The 15,575-nt window shown below is 35.6% G+C and overlaps 1 protein-coding gene across 1 annotated transcript in view; it reads right to left on the bottom strand.

Annotated features, from left to right (window-relative positions):
* Positions 1-10,318, bottom strand: part of LOC125647091 (uncharacterized) — a 20,676-nt gene extending 10,358 nt beyond the window's left edge. The window contains exon 1 of the mRNA XM_056141842.1: positions 9,637-10,318. Within this exon, the coding sequence (XP_055997817.1) occupies positions 9,637-10,318 (682 nt within the window). The remainder of the gene's footprint in view (positions 1-9,636) is intronic.
* Between the last annotated feature and the right edge of the window lie 5,257 nt (positions 10,319-15,575).

Below are 15,575 nucleotides of genomic sequence, written 5' to 3'. Positions count from 1 at the left end.
CACGTGATGGTTGCGAATTTATTATAAATTTAGAACTGGACGCAGCGTAGTTAAACCTTCCCGAGCAAAATCACAATGCTGTACAGACACACTATATGGTGTCACAGTAAAATAAGTACGTCACGACGTTGTATGCGAAAAAATGTCATCATATTTTGTCGTAATTTGCTACCTCTTCGAAGTGCCATGTGTAAATCTGTTGATTGAATTCTTGTCAAATGATAATTCTTACTTCTATTTGATATTGATTACAAGTCTCCCTTTTCATATACATTGTATATATATATATATATATATATATATATATATATATATATATATATATATATATATATATAGTATGCGCCACAGTAATATTTTGATCGTAATTTGCTACCTCTTCCAAGTGCCATGCGTAAATCTGTTGATTGAATTCTTGTCAAATGATAATTCTTATTTCTATTTGATATTGATTACAAGTCTCCCTTTTCATATACATTGTATCTTATATATATGCAAGGTGAAGATAACGAACAGTGATCAATCTCATAACTCCTACAAGCAATACAAAATAGATAGTTGGGCAAACACGGACCCCTGGACACACCAGAGGTGGGATCAGGTGCCTAGGAGGAGTAAGCATCCCCTGTTGACCGGTCACACCCGCCGTGAGCCCCATATCCTGATCAGGTAAACGGAGTTATCCGCAGTCAAATCAGTGTGCCAAGAACGGCTTAACAATCGGTATGAAACACGTCAGACAGCATTTGACCCAATGCGAGGTTGTATTGACGAACTAGATCGTTATAACGACCATAGAATTTGCGAAATGCTGACTTCAATCGAGACTGTTGAAATCCCTGTACCATCAACTTGTTTGTCAGTAGCTTACCTCGATTTAAAAACTGACTATACCCAGAACAAGCTCTTGCATATCGAATCAGTTGAGATATATAAACACCATATGCAGGTGATAATGGAATATTGCTACATAAATGTGGGAAGTTGACAATGGAGAAGCTGAAATCATCTCGTTTGTCATACAGTTGAGTTGTCAGTTTGCCGTTAATGTCTACTTTCAATAAAAATATCTAAATATGAAGCAGAAGTGGACGACTCTGTGGTGTCCTTTATTTCGAGCTCACAGGGATATATCAAATCGACATATGAATGAAAGCTATCATTGTTAATAGACAAAACGTCATCGATATATCTAAAAGTCGAATTGAAGGTCACAGCGAGAGATTGTTTCTTCTCACGTAGAAGTTTTTGAATAAATTCTGCTTCATATGAATATAAAAACAGGTCAGCTAACAAAGGAGCACAATTCGTGCCCATGGGAATTCCAACAGACTGTTGGAAGACCTGATCACCAAAGACCACGAAGATATTGTCAATGAGGAACTCTAGCATATTTTTTATTTCAACTTCAGAGTACTTGTGCGTGGAATCAGAGTGGTGTTTAACAAAATTAAGTTTTTGAATGACTGATCACTAGATATGAATATTTCCGTTTTCCGTTTTTGTTGAAGAAGCAACTGTCTATGATGTCAAAAAGTCTAGTCTTTAATTTATCGTGAGGAATGGTCGTGTATAGTGTTGAAATGTCATAGGTTTTAATGCTATTGATTTGGGAAAAATTCTGTGATTTCAAGTTTACTAAAAGTTCTTTAGAATTTTTTAGAATCCACATTTGATTAACACCACTTCTGGCATACAGTGTATGTAGTCGCACAGTAAGTTTGAAGTTTCTCCTTCACAGCTGTTAACATTTTCGTGAGGAGCAAAGATAGGGGCTTGGTAGAGCACTTACTGGATCCAGCAATGTATCTTTGTTTGTAAGGGTTTTTATGTAGTTTAGGAATCCAGTATATATATATATATATATATATATATATATATATATATATAGTATGCACCACAGTAATATTTTGATCGTAATTTGCTACCTCTTCCAAGTGCCATCTGTAAATCTTTTGATTGAATTCTTGTCAAAGGATAATTCTTATTTCTATTTGATATTGATTACAAGTCTCCCTTTTCATATACATTGTATATTATATATATATATATATATATATATATATATATATATATATAGTATGCGCCACAGTAATATTTTGATAGTATATAGCCTATAAGTGACCGAAATCGCCCCTACATGTATGCAATTTGCATCTAGGCATTTACAAAAAGAAAGTAAATCGTGCGTAAACAATGACTCGGTGCAAGTGTATGATGAGGATCGTTATTTAATATTCACTAAAGTAGTGTGAAACTAGAACAAGACATATTTTTCTCACTTTATCACCAGTGTGAAATAGACTTAACCATGTGAGATTTTTCTGTTTCACACTGTTGCGACGTCATTTGATTGTGACGTCATATATTTTCTATGATTTACGTTACACGGTGAAGATTTATGTTACACGGTGAAGCAAAAATATTTTGCATTGTTATCTTTAAATTTTAATGTATATAGCTTTCTGTTGGACAACCTTGGGTTTTTTAGTTTACACTCACCGTGTAAACCATTTTCGGGTATGCTCTTTCTGCCTATCTAATTAGTTTTTGCATCAAATGAGGATTTTGATAATTTAGAATTTTCTCAAAGCTCCTAAATTTATGCACTAAACTGTAGGTAAAATGTGAGAAAAGTAATCCTTCATTATTTACTCGTGTGGGATAAGGAAATTCTACCTCTGGAACAAGATTCCCTGTCTAGGACTCGGCAAAGCCTCGTCCTAGACTGCATATCTTGTCCCCTCGGTGGAATTTCCCTATCCCACACTCGTACTAATGAAGGATTCTATTATTCCTAATCTTGCGAGAGAAACGTACAAACTATTCTGGTGATTTTATAATCGATCACTGTTTGCGAAAAATACACTCCCCCCATATGACGAAGGTCGATACTTTTGGTCAAATATTAACGTCCATGCTAGGAATGTTTAATTTTCCCAAGCATTTTCATGTAAATCTAAGTAGGCTTTATCTCTCTACTATTTTATAGACAATTAATTTTTACTAACTTTATGAAACACTGAGCTGCGGAAATGGTAACTAATGTAAAAAATATGACACACGTCGGAATGTATGCGAAAAGCAGACGTGTGAAAAAGAAAAAGGTGCAAAAGTCACAACTTATGCGGCACATAAATTCCTTGAAAAATAGCATAGGCACGATCTAGTTAAGCGACACTAGCTACCATGGCCGCGGAAGTGCTGTTGACCTTGTAAACGTAGTAGCTCATATTGACGTTATAAACTACATGCATATCTAACCCCGTGGTTTAAAGGAAGACGAATGGTAGAGCTAGACAAAGTTTTGTCCGAAGTCATGTCGTGTATAATATACACATGCATATTTTTTTTTAAAAATTAAAATTTTCATTACCTCAATTTTTGTTCGATAATCATGAAAATTCTAAATATTTCAATAGGTTTCAAACAAATATAGTTTCTAACAATAATCAAAACAGGCACGAAGAATTACCTCCCCCCCCACCCCTTTACGTCTTTGAAAATTAGGTGTGTTTTTTGTAGTGCAAATAAATTGAGACTGGGACCTCCCTCATTACTTTTAAGAGTAGCTGTAGATGAAAAGTGAAAAGAATATAAGCTTAAGTTATTAATAAAAATATTTCGTCAACCTTAACCCTAACCCCAAGTGAACATATCAATGTATAACTTCAAGGACGCCTACCTCAAAATCAAGATTAGCTTCATCCCTTCATACTTCTACAGGAAGTTAGATATATGAATAGCTTTTAATTGCAGTGTTTGCAAAAAAAAATTATTGACAGGTTTTTGAGCAGTGCTTCATTTAGTATCTGGTTTACCCTGTTTTTCAGTACTAATTTCCACATCAAATCCTCATATTCTACATATATTCCAAAGTTTATTGTAAAAGAAATATATATCAATTCCATCAAATTAAAAAAAAATTAATTGAAAATCGGAATGATCTTGTAAAATTCACAATTTTCGAAAAAGGGGGTAATTCAAAGCTTATTACCTCCCATGTATACTTAGAAAGTGGCCATGAAATTTATACACAGTGTAAAGGACATCCTGATGGTGTCCAGGGGTCCGTGTTTGCCCAACTATCTATTTTGTATTGCTTGTAGGAGTTATGAGATTGATCACTGTTCGTTATCTTCACCTTGCATGGAAAAAAAAAGAAAAGAAAAAATATTTATTATTAAATACCTATCATATATGCGACTACATATGCCAGAAGTGGTGTTAATCAAATGTGGATTCTAAAAAATTCTAAAGAACTTTTAGTAAACTTGAAATCGCAGAATTTTTCCCAAATCAATAACATTAAAACCTACGACTTTTCAATACTATACACGACTATTCCTCACGATAAATTAAAGACTAAATTAAAGATTAAAGGTGAAGATAACGAACAGTGATCAATCTCATAACTCCTACAAGCAATACAAAATAGATAGTTGGGCAAACACGGACCCCTGGACACACCAGAGGTGGGATCAGGTGCCTAGGAGGAGTAAGCATCCCCTGTATAGTATTTTGTATTTCCTACATTAAATATTCAAAGAGGTTTTAATACATTTTTTCGTCTTTTTCACTGACTGTAGGTCCACTCTCTCCCTCTCATCTCGAAACTGGCGTATTGTTAGACCGTACCTTACATACTAATTTTGACTACAGATTACTCCATTTACTTGATCAAAATATAGGGCTCACGGCGGGTGTGGCCGGTTGACAGGGGGTACTTAATCCTCATAAGTACTGTACACCTGATCTCACCTCGTGTGTGTAGGTGTCCATGTTTGCCCAACTCTTAATTTTGCATTCTTTTTGGAAGTTACGAGATTGATCACCATTCAATATCTTTACCTTTTCATGATATAGTCGGGACTACTAGTATATAAATTATTATCTCAGTAAGCTTTATTTAAGATTGATTGATTGATTGAGGGTTTACGCCGTTTTGGCAATATTTCAGCCATTTTAAGGCGGTTAACTAATTGAATGATGTTTGGTTGTGAGTGTTTGAGTTTCCCTGACGGCCCCCAGTGAGCCTACTCTTTTTCGAACATCAGGGAAACGATCTTTAGTGTGCCAAGGGAGTTGTGATCCTTGACACGGGACACCCTTTAATGTCCCATCCGACGGACATAAGAGTTAAAAATATATAAACAGGTTAAAAAAACAAACAATTCGTGTAGATAAACAGTTGTATTATAAAAGTTTTCAATTTTTTTCTTTCAAAGTCGCATTTTTGTAAATATTGTATAATATAATGATTGTCGATATTTGTAAAAAGTTCTTTCAGTGATTGTACACTATCAAAAAGTCTATTTCGTATGGGCGTAAAATCACTACATTCTAAAAGATGTATAGTTAATGGACAGTCACAAGATACCGGTATGCATTCAGGCTGAGGTTCTCTGTTTAGTAGGTACGAATGGGTCAATTTTGAATGTCCGATGCGTATTCTTAAAATAATCTCTTCGTCTTGGCGTTTCATTACAATGTTACACGATTTGTTTACTTTGTTTTGAATAGAATAAAGTTTACTTGTGTCACAGAAATCCCAATAGATTTGACAAAAGAATTAACATATATAGTTTTATGAAATATTTCAAATCAGTGTATGGAGTTTTGAAGTGTACAATATCACCTTGAAGTGCATTTTTGGCCACTTTGGTGTTGCCATGGATACCATGACTTGGGATCCAGCAGAACTCAACTATTTTACCTCGTTTAGTTAAAAGATAGTACCGGTGTAAGAATCTAAAATATATGGATGATCAATATTCATGTTGTTTATTGACTGAAGACATGATAGGGAGTCTGAGAATATAGTAAAATGTTTGTCTTTAGAAGTTTGTATGTATTCAAACGCAAGCTGCATAGCCTTTGTTTCGGCGGTATAAATTGTTGCTTCATTTGGAAGTCGTGCAGAGAAAACGTCGTTTGTGATTACTGCAGCAACAGCGACTTTATTTTGGTCTTTTGAACCATCTGTATAGATATCAGTAGTAGTATGTTTGGATTGTTTTATTTCGGATAATTTTTGCTTGAAAATGGCGGAATTTGTTAAAGATTTTTTAAATTCAGAAAGTGATGTGTCTACTTTGTATTTTAGTAGTTTCCATGGTGGTATTTCAGAAGGTGATGAGGGTTTTACGATGTCCAAAGGTAAGTTAGAATCACGTATATGTTTTTTAACTCGTAGACCGATTGATCTTATGCACTTCTTGTTTTTGTCATATAAATGTTCAAACTGCGGATGGAAAACGCAGTTAAATGCAGGATTGTCAATGTTAGCTTTTTATTTAACAATATATTGTAATGTAAGTTTTATTCTACGTAGATCGAGAGCATGTAGTTTTGATAATGTTAATGTATCTCAATGAGAATAAGCTCGATTTATTTACTATCATTTTCTACTGAGTTCTCCGATTGATAATTATTTCTGTCAATTGAATAAAAGATATTAGCACTGTTGAAAGTGTCCTGGATACCATAGTATTTATTCTAAGCGATTTAATTAACTGTTTTCTTGTAGTTATTACGTGAATACACATTTATGGTCATTATATGAAGCAGTTAATTACGATGGAAGATTAGTGACGTGAAAGATAGATGGAGACCAGTGACCACGGACACCGGGGAAGGAAATTATAGTGTTTTGATTGATGGCCTCGGTTCTTTGTCCGTGACCGATCTATGTCATACTTACACTTGAACAAAGGTATTATAAAGCGAGAAATTATCAAGTTGATCCAAACTGAGTAAAGTCCAAATGAATTCTACAAAAATGAACACAATTGCCATATTTCTACTTTTTCTTTTGATTACTGTGAATTTGATAGAAGGTAAGTTTGCTTTTTTTAACAGTTTTACTCTGAAAAAAAAACAAAACTCTTCGTTATAATTAGCAAGTATGCTAAGCAGAATAATACAAACCCTGAAGAGTGCTACTACACCACTTGCACGGAACGGTTAAAAGCGATGCTTGCACGGAACGGTTTGCACGAACGATTTGCCCAAAACGGTGCCCGCTTTTTGAACGGTCCGCATGAAACGGTATGCATGATCTGTACACTTGGATGTTTTCGACATTATTTCGCTCTTACTATGGGTGATTTACAAACGAAATAATTTCTATGCTATGATAATAATGAACTTGGTACGTATAAGAGAGGATGAAAGAATGCAATTCTGGATTCTTCTAGCCGAAACAACACTTAGGAAATTAAGATAAACAGGTTTCTTAATATTTGTTAATCTCTCCATTTTTTAAAATTGAAATGCGGGAATATGTGTGACATAAATTAAAAATTTCTACAAGTTGTTTTAGACGTTGATTTTAGTTAATTTTCAGTATTTTCCTTTAATTCATATGCTAATAAATTCTAATATTTTCCGATAATTTTTTAAATGACTAAGAATCACTAATTCTTCCAAACATCAATTAATTACACAATGAACAATTTGTAGTATTATTCTTTATTGCTGAAGACATACGTCTTATGGCATACATGTTTACAAAAATAATAAACAAGTTAACAATTGTATAGTATGGCATGGCATGACATTATATGGTATATTACACAATACTGATGTGAATTTATAGACAGAGAATGCTACATATGTACATAAGTAAATCATTACGTAAATTAAAGGCACAGTAAAGATATTTCCCCAAATTACACAACTCTTTGAAATTTTTTACACTTAATAATTGTATAAGTTTAAAAACAGATGGGTTTTTCCAATAATACTTCTTGATATATTTCCTGCGTAATTCAAAAAAGGAAGGGCATTTTAAAATGAAATGAAATTCATCCTCAATATCTAAATTACAAAGTTTACAATAGCGGTTATTTCTTGCTACATTAAAATGACGTCCACTCTCAATGGTAAGATTATGCGAAGACATTCTAATTCTACTAATATGTTTTTTATAAACATGTGGTATAGCCTTCATCAAGTAAAATTGCAATGAAAAATAGTCATAAATGTACATATAAATTTTACATCTTGGTGAGGAGTTGATTTGTTCAACAATACTCTGCACAAAAATATCAGAAATTCTTTGCTTAATTATTGGGAAATAAGTATTACAATAAACGCCATTATATTCTTGATTACACCAAATATGACCCAAACCTATATCAAATAGTTTGTTTTTTATATGGATAGCCCAATTAATCACACGATTTCCACCCTTGTCTGCTTCTTCACGTAAACTTTTGTAACATGTTTTCAAAATACAATTTTCACTTTGTAATAATTTAAACCAAAATTTAAAAATTCTAAACCAGCGAACAATGTTCATGGGCAGTCTGCCTGTTTCTATATACACCATACCATTATTTGTATTTTTCCTGACACCCAGTACAGACTTCAAATATTCCAAGTGCACTTTTTCAACATCCTTTGCACTATGGCTACCCCAAACTTCACAACTGTAATTAAGTATACTTGCAACATATGTATCAAATAAGGATAACATTGTTTCTGTGTTTAAATACATTTGGCTGACTTTAGATTTCAAGGAAAACATTGCTTTTCTGCCCTGGCTGGCCAATTGCTTTTGTGTGGTGCTAAACTTTCCATTGTAATTCATTAAAACACCCAGGTATGTGAATTTATCAACAATCTCTATAGGCTCCCCATTCAGATGCCACCTTTCATTACTGCTAATTTTACTCCCATTTCTGAAAATAACTATTTTTGTTTTTTCTACATTCACTGAAAGATCCCACTTTGTGGTATAGGTAAAAAGTGTATCCAGCATGCTCTGCAAATCATTAGCACTTTCGGAAAAAATAACCATGTCGTCTGCATACATCAAGACAAACAGATTTAATTCTTGTATTTGTACAGGGATCATTCCTTTTGTTAAGAATTCGATCTCAAAATCATTAACATATAATGAAAAAAGTATGGGTGACAATACTTCCCCCTGTAATAAACCGATATCATTTTTGAAAACCTCAGACAACATTCCTGCTGATCTGACACAAGACTTCATATTTTCATACATCACACGAATAATACCGAGTAGTTTCCCCTTTATGCCAACAGTGCTAAGTTTTTTCCATAATTTTATTCTTTCAATTGAATCGAACGCCTTTTTAAAATCTATAAAACAGCAGTACAACTTTTTTTTCTTACATAATGTCATATCAATAATTGAACTCAGGCTAAATATAGCCTCAGCTGTGCCCCGCTTTGGCTGAAAACCAAACTGCGCATCGGTAATAACATCATTGGAATTTGACCATAACAATAATCTCTGGTTCAAAATAGAAGTAAATAATTTACAGAAACAACTAACTAAGCTAATACCTCTATAATTATTTGGGTCTAATACATCCCCTTTCTTTAGTATTGGAACAATGACCGACTTTGACCACATTTGAGGGAAGAAACCTGATGAAAAAATGCGATTAAACAATTTGTGAATAATAGGTACAAGAACATTTTTAAATTCAATAAAATATTCATTAATCAACAAGTCCGTTCCATGCGATTTTTCTCTCTTTAATCGTTTGATAGCATCGGTGATTTCAGTTTCTGTTATTTCACAGTCAAGTTCTTCAAAAACACAGAGATTGTCGTTCGCACGCTCAGGGTTGGTAGTCGCAGTCGTGTTCGAATTACTTGTTAGTTCCTTAAAGTGTCCATAGAAGACACCAGGGTTAACATTTTTGGGCTGTCCCTTTTTCCTTTTAAATAGTCTGTAAAATGCCTTAGGGTTGTGTTTGCGCATACTATCAAGCATGTTCCCTTCTGCGCGTTGGTATCGTCTTTTTAATTTCGATGCTAAAGCTTTATATTCCTTCTTTGATTGCATGAGATTTTGATGCTTTACAGAGTTTTTATTGCGATTGAATAATCGGAGGTCACTCCTGTAGACATTGTATTTTCGTTTCAGCTCAGTGGTTACCCATGGCTTGTCAATAGGCGATGATATGTTTGAGTGAGCAATTTTACGCTGATAGTTTAGTCTAGATTTCAGTGCGAAGAACGGCTCCATAGCATCCGCGATCTCTGTTGTAAAATGGTCCACAGACGAATCAATCGTTCCTTGTTGCTCTTCATCGGGTGTTTCAGCTGCTGTCTGTAAAGATTCCACACACGATATCAGTGCACATTTGGCTTTTTCTAAAGAATCGGCATCCCACCTAACTTTCTCAAATAAAGGTAAATCGGTATTATTAGGCCGCTCTTCGAATTTAAAATTCCCAGCTTTAAGTTTAAGTAGTAAACCCGCAGTTACAGCAAAGAAGTCCCTTTTATTGTTTACACCCGCCAGGTACAGGTATAGACATGTACACACCATTTTGCGTCTGTGTAAACAATACCTTCCACACTCGTCGCTCCATTGACCACAGATCGCTGTTATACTCGCCGCTCCAATGAGTAGATATCGCCGTTACAAATCTTCAAATTTTGTATTCATTTTTAATTGATTAACTTTTGGCAAAATATAACCGACACCCCTGAATCAAAACTTGATTCTTATTAATTATATCAATCACTTGTGAAGGCGGGTAGCGTAAGAAGCCGGAATAAACAAATGCATATTTATTTAATTTCGGAAACACAAAGAGAAATGCAAAATTGGCATCGTCATAGGATGGTGATTTTATGAATTGCATACATGCATGTATAGATTCTATGCTCTATTAGATTTAATTCAATTCCGACTGAAAATCAAATGGCCTCGTCTGTTTCATTATAGTTGCACATTGAAGCTGAATTTCGTACAAATGCAGGTAGAATTTGAATATTCCAGGACACATTTAACGAGAGGTCCATGGGCCACATCGCCCACCTGAGTCATCTTGGCTTATATTTAAAGATTTTTCCTAAATATTCGCATGTAAAACTTTGATCCCTATTGTGGCCCCAACCTACTCCCGGGGGCCATGACCCCCCCCCCCCCCCCCAATTGAATCTGGACTATGTCAGAAAGCTTTCATGTGAATGTAAACTTTTCTGGCCCAATGATTTTTCAGAAGATTTTTAATGATTTCCCCTATATATTTGTATTTAAAACTTTGATACCCCCTTGTGGCCCCATCCTACCCCCGGGGGCCATGATTTTCACAAACTTAAATCTGCACTATGTCAGGAAGCTTTCATGTAAATATCAGCTATTCTGGCTCATTGGTTCTTGAGAAGAAAATTTTCCCGATATATTTGTAAGTAAAACTTTGATCCCCTATTGTGGCCCCATCCAACCCCCCGGGGTCATGATTTTAACAAAGTTGAATTTGCACTATGTCAGAAAGCTTTCATGTAAAATTTCAGCTTTTCTGGCCAAGTGGTTCTTGAGAAGAAGATTTTTAAATGACCCTACCCTATTTTTGTGATTATCTCCCCTTTGAAAGAGACATGGCCCTTCATTTAAACAAACTTGAAAGCCCTTTACCAAAGAATGCTTTTGGCCAAGTTTGGTTGAAATTGGCCCAGTGGTTCTGGAGAAGAAGTCGAAAATGTAACGTTTACAGACGACAGACAACAGGCGATTAGAAAAGCTCACTTGAGCTTTCAGCTCAGGTGAGCTAAAAGGGAAGAAAATAAGCAACCTATTTTCAAAGCTGAATGAACATATACATTAGATGCAATAATCAAAAAGGACTAAGATATAATTCTCGGGGCAGAAAGAAAAAACCCAAAAATAAATCAGGTAGATTGATGAATACAAAACTAATGTTTGAAAGCAAACAACTTGTCGAGATCGAACTCGAATGTGGGTCAGGGGGTGAAAGTGATAATTACACGTCGCGTGGGGTGCATCTGCTGGTTCTGTGCACTATTTTCTATTTATAGGAAATACCCAAACATATTCTTAGTATTTGTAAGCGAGATTTTATTCAATATTGCAACATCAACAGTTACTGCATTCATAAAAGAATGATACAATTTCGATCGCAATTCTATTTCTTGGAGCGATGCCAGTCAAATCAATTTTCTAGCAACTTTGAACTGTCTTTGTTGTAGTAGTCTCAAATAATAACCTAAATCTGTTTCTTGTGAGTGTTGATCTCAAATACCCGGATTAAGCGAGTCCATTGTTTTATTCGGATAGTTCCAATAAGCAATTTTGTCATCAAAACTTTGTAATTGAATAGCAATCACTTATTTGACTTTAATATTAAAAGAGGTACTGTGAGCAACGCTCACTAAGAATACCCCCCGCTTACCCCAATCTCCCAAAGGGTGTTGGTAATAGGTATAAACTACCTCTTTTCTGAGTGTAAAAAACAAATAGCATGACAAACCGAACCATATTGCTACTTCGATGTCCAGTGCGCGTGACCTTTGACCTTTTGACCCCAAAATCGATAGGGAACATCTTCATCCCATGGGTAGTCCATGTGTATGATATGGTGACTAGGTGGGAAGGATAACGCTTTAGAGCTCGGAAACCATATTGCTACTTCGATGTCTAGTGCGCTTGACCTTTGGACCCCAAATCGATAGGGAACATCTTCATCCCATGGGTAGTCCATATGTATGATATGGTGACTGTAGGTGGAAAGGATAACGCTTTAGAGCTCGGAAACCATATTGCTACTTCGATGTCCAGTGCGCTTGACCTTTGACCCCAAAATTGATAGGGAACATCTTCATCCCATGGGTAATCCATATATATGATATGGTGACGGTAGGTGGAAAGGATAATGCTTTAGAGCCCGGAAACCATTGTGTCTACAGACGGACGGACAGACAGCCCGATTCCAGTATACCCCCCCCCCCCCAACTTGTTGCGGGGGGTATAATTACAAGATTTTAATTTTACTTGATAGTTTAAACTCGTACCCTTTCTTTCATTCCACTTTCACAATTGACAAGCATTCACCGCCGATAATTCCAGTTCACAATGACAATCCGAGAGGTAAGAACTTGACAGAGTTGTTGTTAGACGGTAGGGGTCTAATTTTTATATTAAATCAAAATTTTCACCGAAAATTGCAAGATGCAGCTGGTAAAACATAAGATGGCAGCATGATATAGTTTGTTTACAGAAAGACATTTTTAGGAGATATATATTTAAACATCAAGCACCTTTGTTTTAAGAGTAAAAATTTTGTATCTGAAAAGGTGAACTCAAAATATCGCATCTTATTGTCGCCAATGATAAATGCATGAGAACAATGACACATAGTGAATGTACACAATCACACACACCACACGTCCGCTTAGTGAAGTACAAAGATAAACGAAAATTGTAAATTTGTGTTTGATTAAAAGCACGGGAAATATTATAGGCGAAGTGATTACGTTACAATTAATCCAACAGAGGCGCTTTCATTGTGACGTCAGAGTACAGAAACTTCACATTACATGGTAGCTATAGATAAGGAACGTTTATCAGAAAGAAATCCTTATTCAAAATGAAGATACTCCGACAGTGGAAATTAAAAGGAAAAAGCGGTCCATCAGAGAAAGAATCACCAACTATTTCACGAGGAGGAAGAAACCCAAGACGGCGGAAGTTGGTGTACAGACAGACTGGGAGCTTTACTCCATTTCTTTGAGTATCGGCTCCTTAAGAGAAGACTCTCTGATAGAACGGGAAGACAGCACTTCCATCGGAAGCCCAGACTCCCCCGTGCCACCCAGGGCATACTCAAATATTTCAATCTCAGAAATGATTGATTTATTTGAGCAAACTAGGACTCGGAGAACGTCAGTAATACGACATTCACCGTATCCGCTCGTTCTTCAACCTTGACCCCGTATCAGGAAAGTCATGTGATGTCCTCTGAAGAGAGTGATGAAAGCTATACTATACCCGGAAGAATATAATACCTCAAAGTATTATAATCTTCAAGTACATATTTTTTTTAACAAAACAAGAGGGCAAGAACTGCGATTCTTTAGACCCGAACACTTCGGAAAGCGCGTTTACAAGCGTTTCATGAAAAAGTATCTTGGCGTGAAGCGTTGCAGTTCATACCCTCATGTATTTTCAAAAATGTAATTTATTTCTTATATTTATATTCTACTTTCAAATTCTTTTCTTTTAGGATTGCTGACGGTTAAAACTCGGGCACTATATCTATAGATCTAGTTTATATAAATCTAGAAATTTATATGTACATTGTTCACATCTGCATTTATTAATCAAAACTATGTACATATACCAAAAGAGCATCATATCTTCAAAAGTTTTTGACATGTTAAACAATGACAGTTTGTAAGATGTGAATTTTTATTAATGTGTTTAACTATAATACGATAAGAATTGCTGTTTAAGAAACAGTTTGAATAGCACATATAGATTTTATGCAAATCTCCATGTGAAGTAAAAATAGACCTAACCAATAGGACTATTTGGAAAAGTTTGACTAAGCCGTTCTTGGCACACTGATTTTGACTACGGATAACTCCGTTTACCTGACCAGGATATAGGCCTCATGGCGGATGTGACCGGTCAACAGGGGATGCTTACTCCTCCTAGGCACCTGATCCCACCTCTGGTGTGTCCAGGGGTCCGTGTTTGCCCAACTATCTATTTTGTATTGCTTATAGGAGTTATGCGATTGATCACTGTCTGTTATTTTCACCTTTCATATATCATAGAGAGAGAGAGAGAGAGAGAGAGAGAGAGAGAGAGAGAGAGAGAGAGAGATTCAAACTGCTTCAAGAGCAACGAATCAATTATTAATAATCTTGATATTTTGATAGCATTGCTGTGTTTAAGATATTTTAAGAAACTTCAGCAACTCTACAATCAAAAGTCCGACTTCCGAGTAATTTGAAAATAATTACTCGAATTTCCACCAATGCCCACCTTTCCTAGGCCCTATAGCTGAATGACTTGCACGGTCTGTAAGTTTCTATGGTGTCCATAGTTTCTATGGTTCGATCTTGCGTGGAACGTTTAACGGTTTGCTTAAAACAAAACGGATCGCTTTAGGGGTGTAGTAGCACACTTCATGGTCTATATAATATATATCTATATTTACTTAGAATTTCAAATGAGTATATTGACTTAAAATATGCATTGAATTGTATAATTACTTATTCTTATAAAATAATCGTTTTAGGTCAGAGTTATCGGCCCAGGGGTAATTACGTCGGGAATGGTTATGCTGGCGGTAGACGGCGCTACACACCGCGCGACAGGTGCCCGGTTAAACCTTGTACTTTACAGCTTATTCCCCCAGAGTGCCGACAGAGAGAGTTCTTTGTTCATAACGGGAGGCTATGTGTCGGATGTTACATAGATACCTGTACAGGATCTGATGATGGATTGGGGGCCGGGATAAATCCTGTCCCGACCAATCCACTACCCCCTTCATTTGTTATGCCACAGTAATGTGAATTGTTTTTCTTCTTTTTTTCTTTTTTGTGTGTGATGTGAACACATGGGAAATCCTATTATATCTGATGTTGTAAGATGAATCCTTTTATTCTCCAACAACTTCACTGGATTTGTTTTGACATACAATGTACATTTACTAAGTCATTAATACCGGATAATGGCATGAACGACACGAGTGACGTTCAGAAACCTTATTGTGACTGGACATAACAGTGGCAGCCAGCATTCTGGATCCGTAGTACAATCTTTGAAGAAA

The sequence above is a fragment of the Ostrea edulis genome, chromosome 6, assembly GCF_947568905.1.
Source record: "Ostrea edulis chromosome 6, xbOstEdul1.1, whole genome shotgun sequence".
Lineage (NCBI taxonomy): Eukaryota > Metazoa > Mollusca > Bivalvia > Ostreida > Ostreidae > Ostrea > Ostrea edulis.
This window is presented reverse-complemented; position numbering and strand designations above follow the sequence as displayed.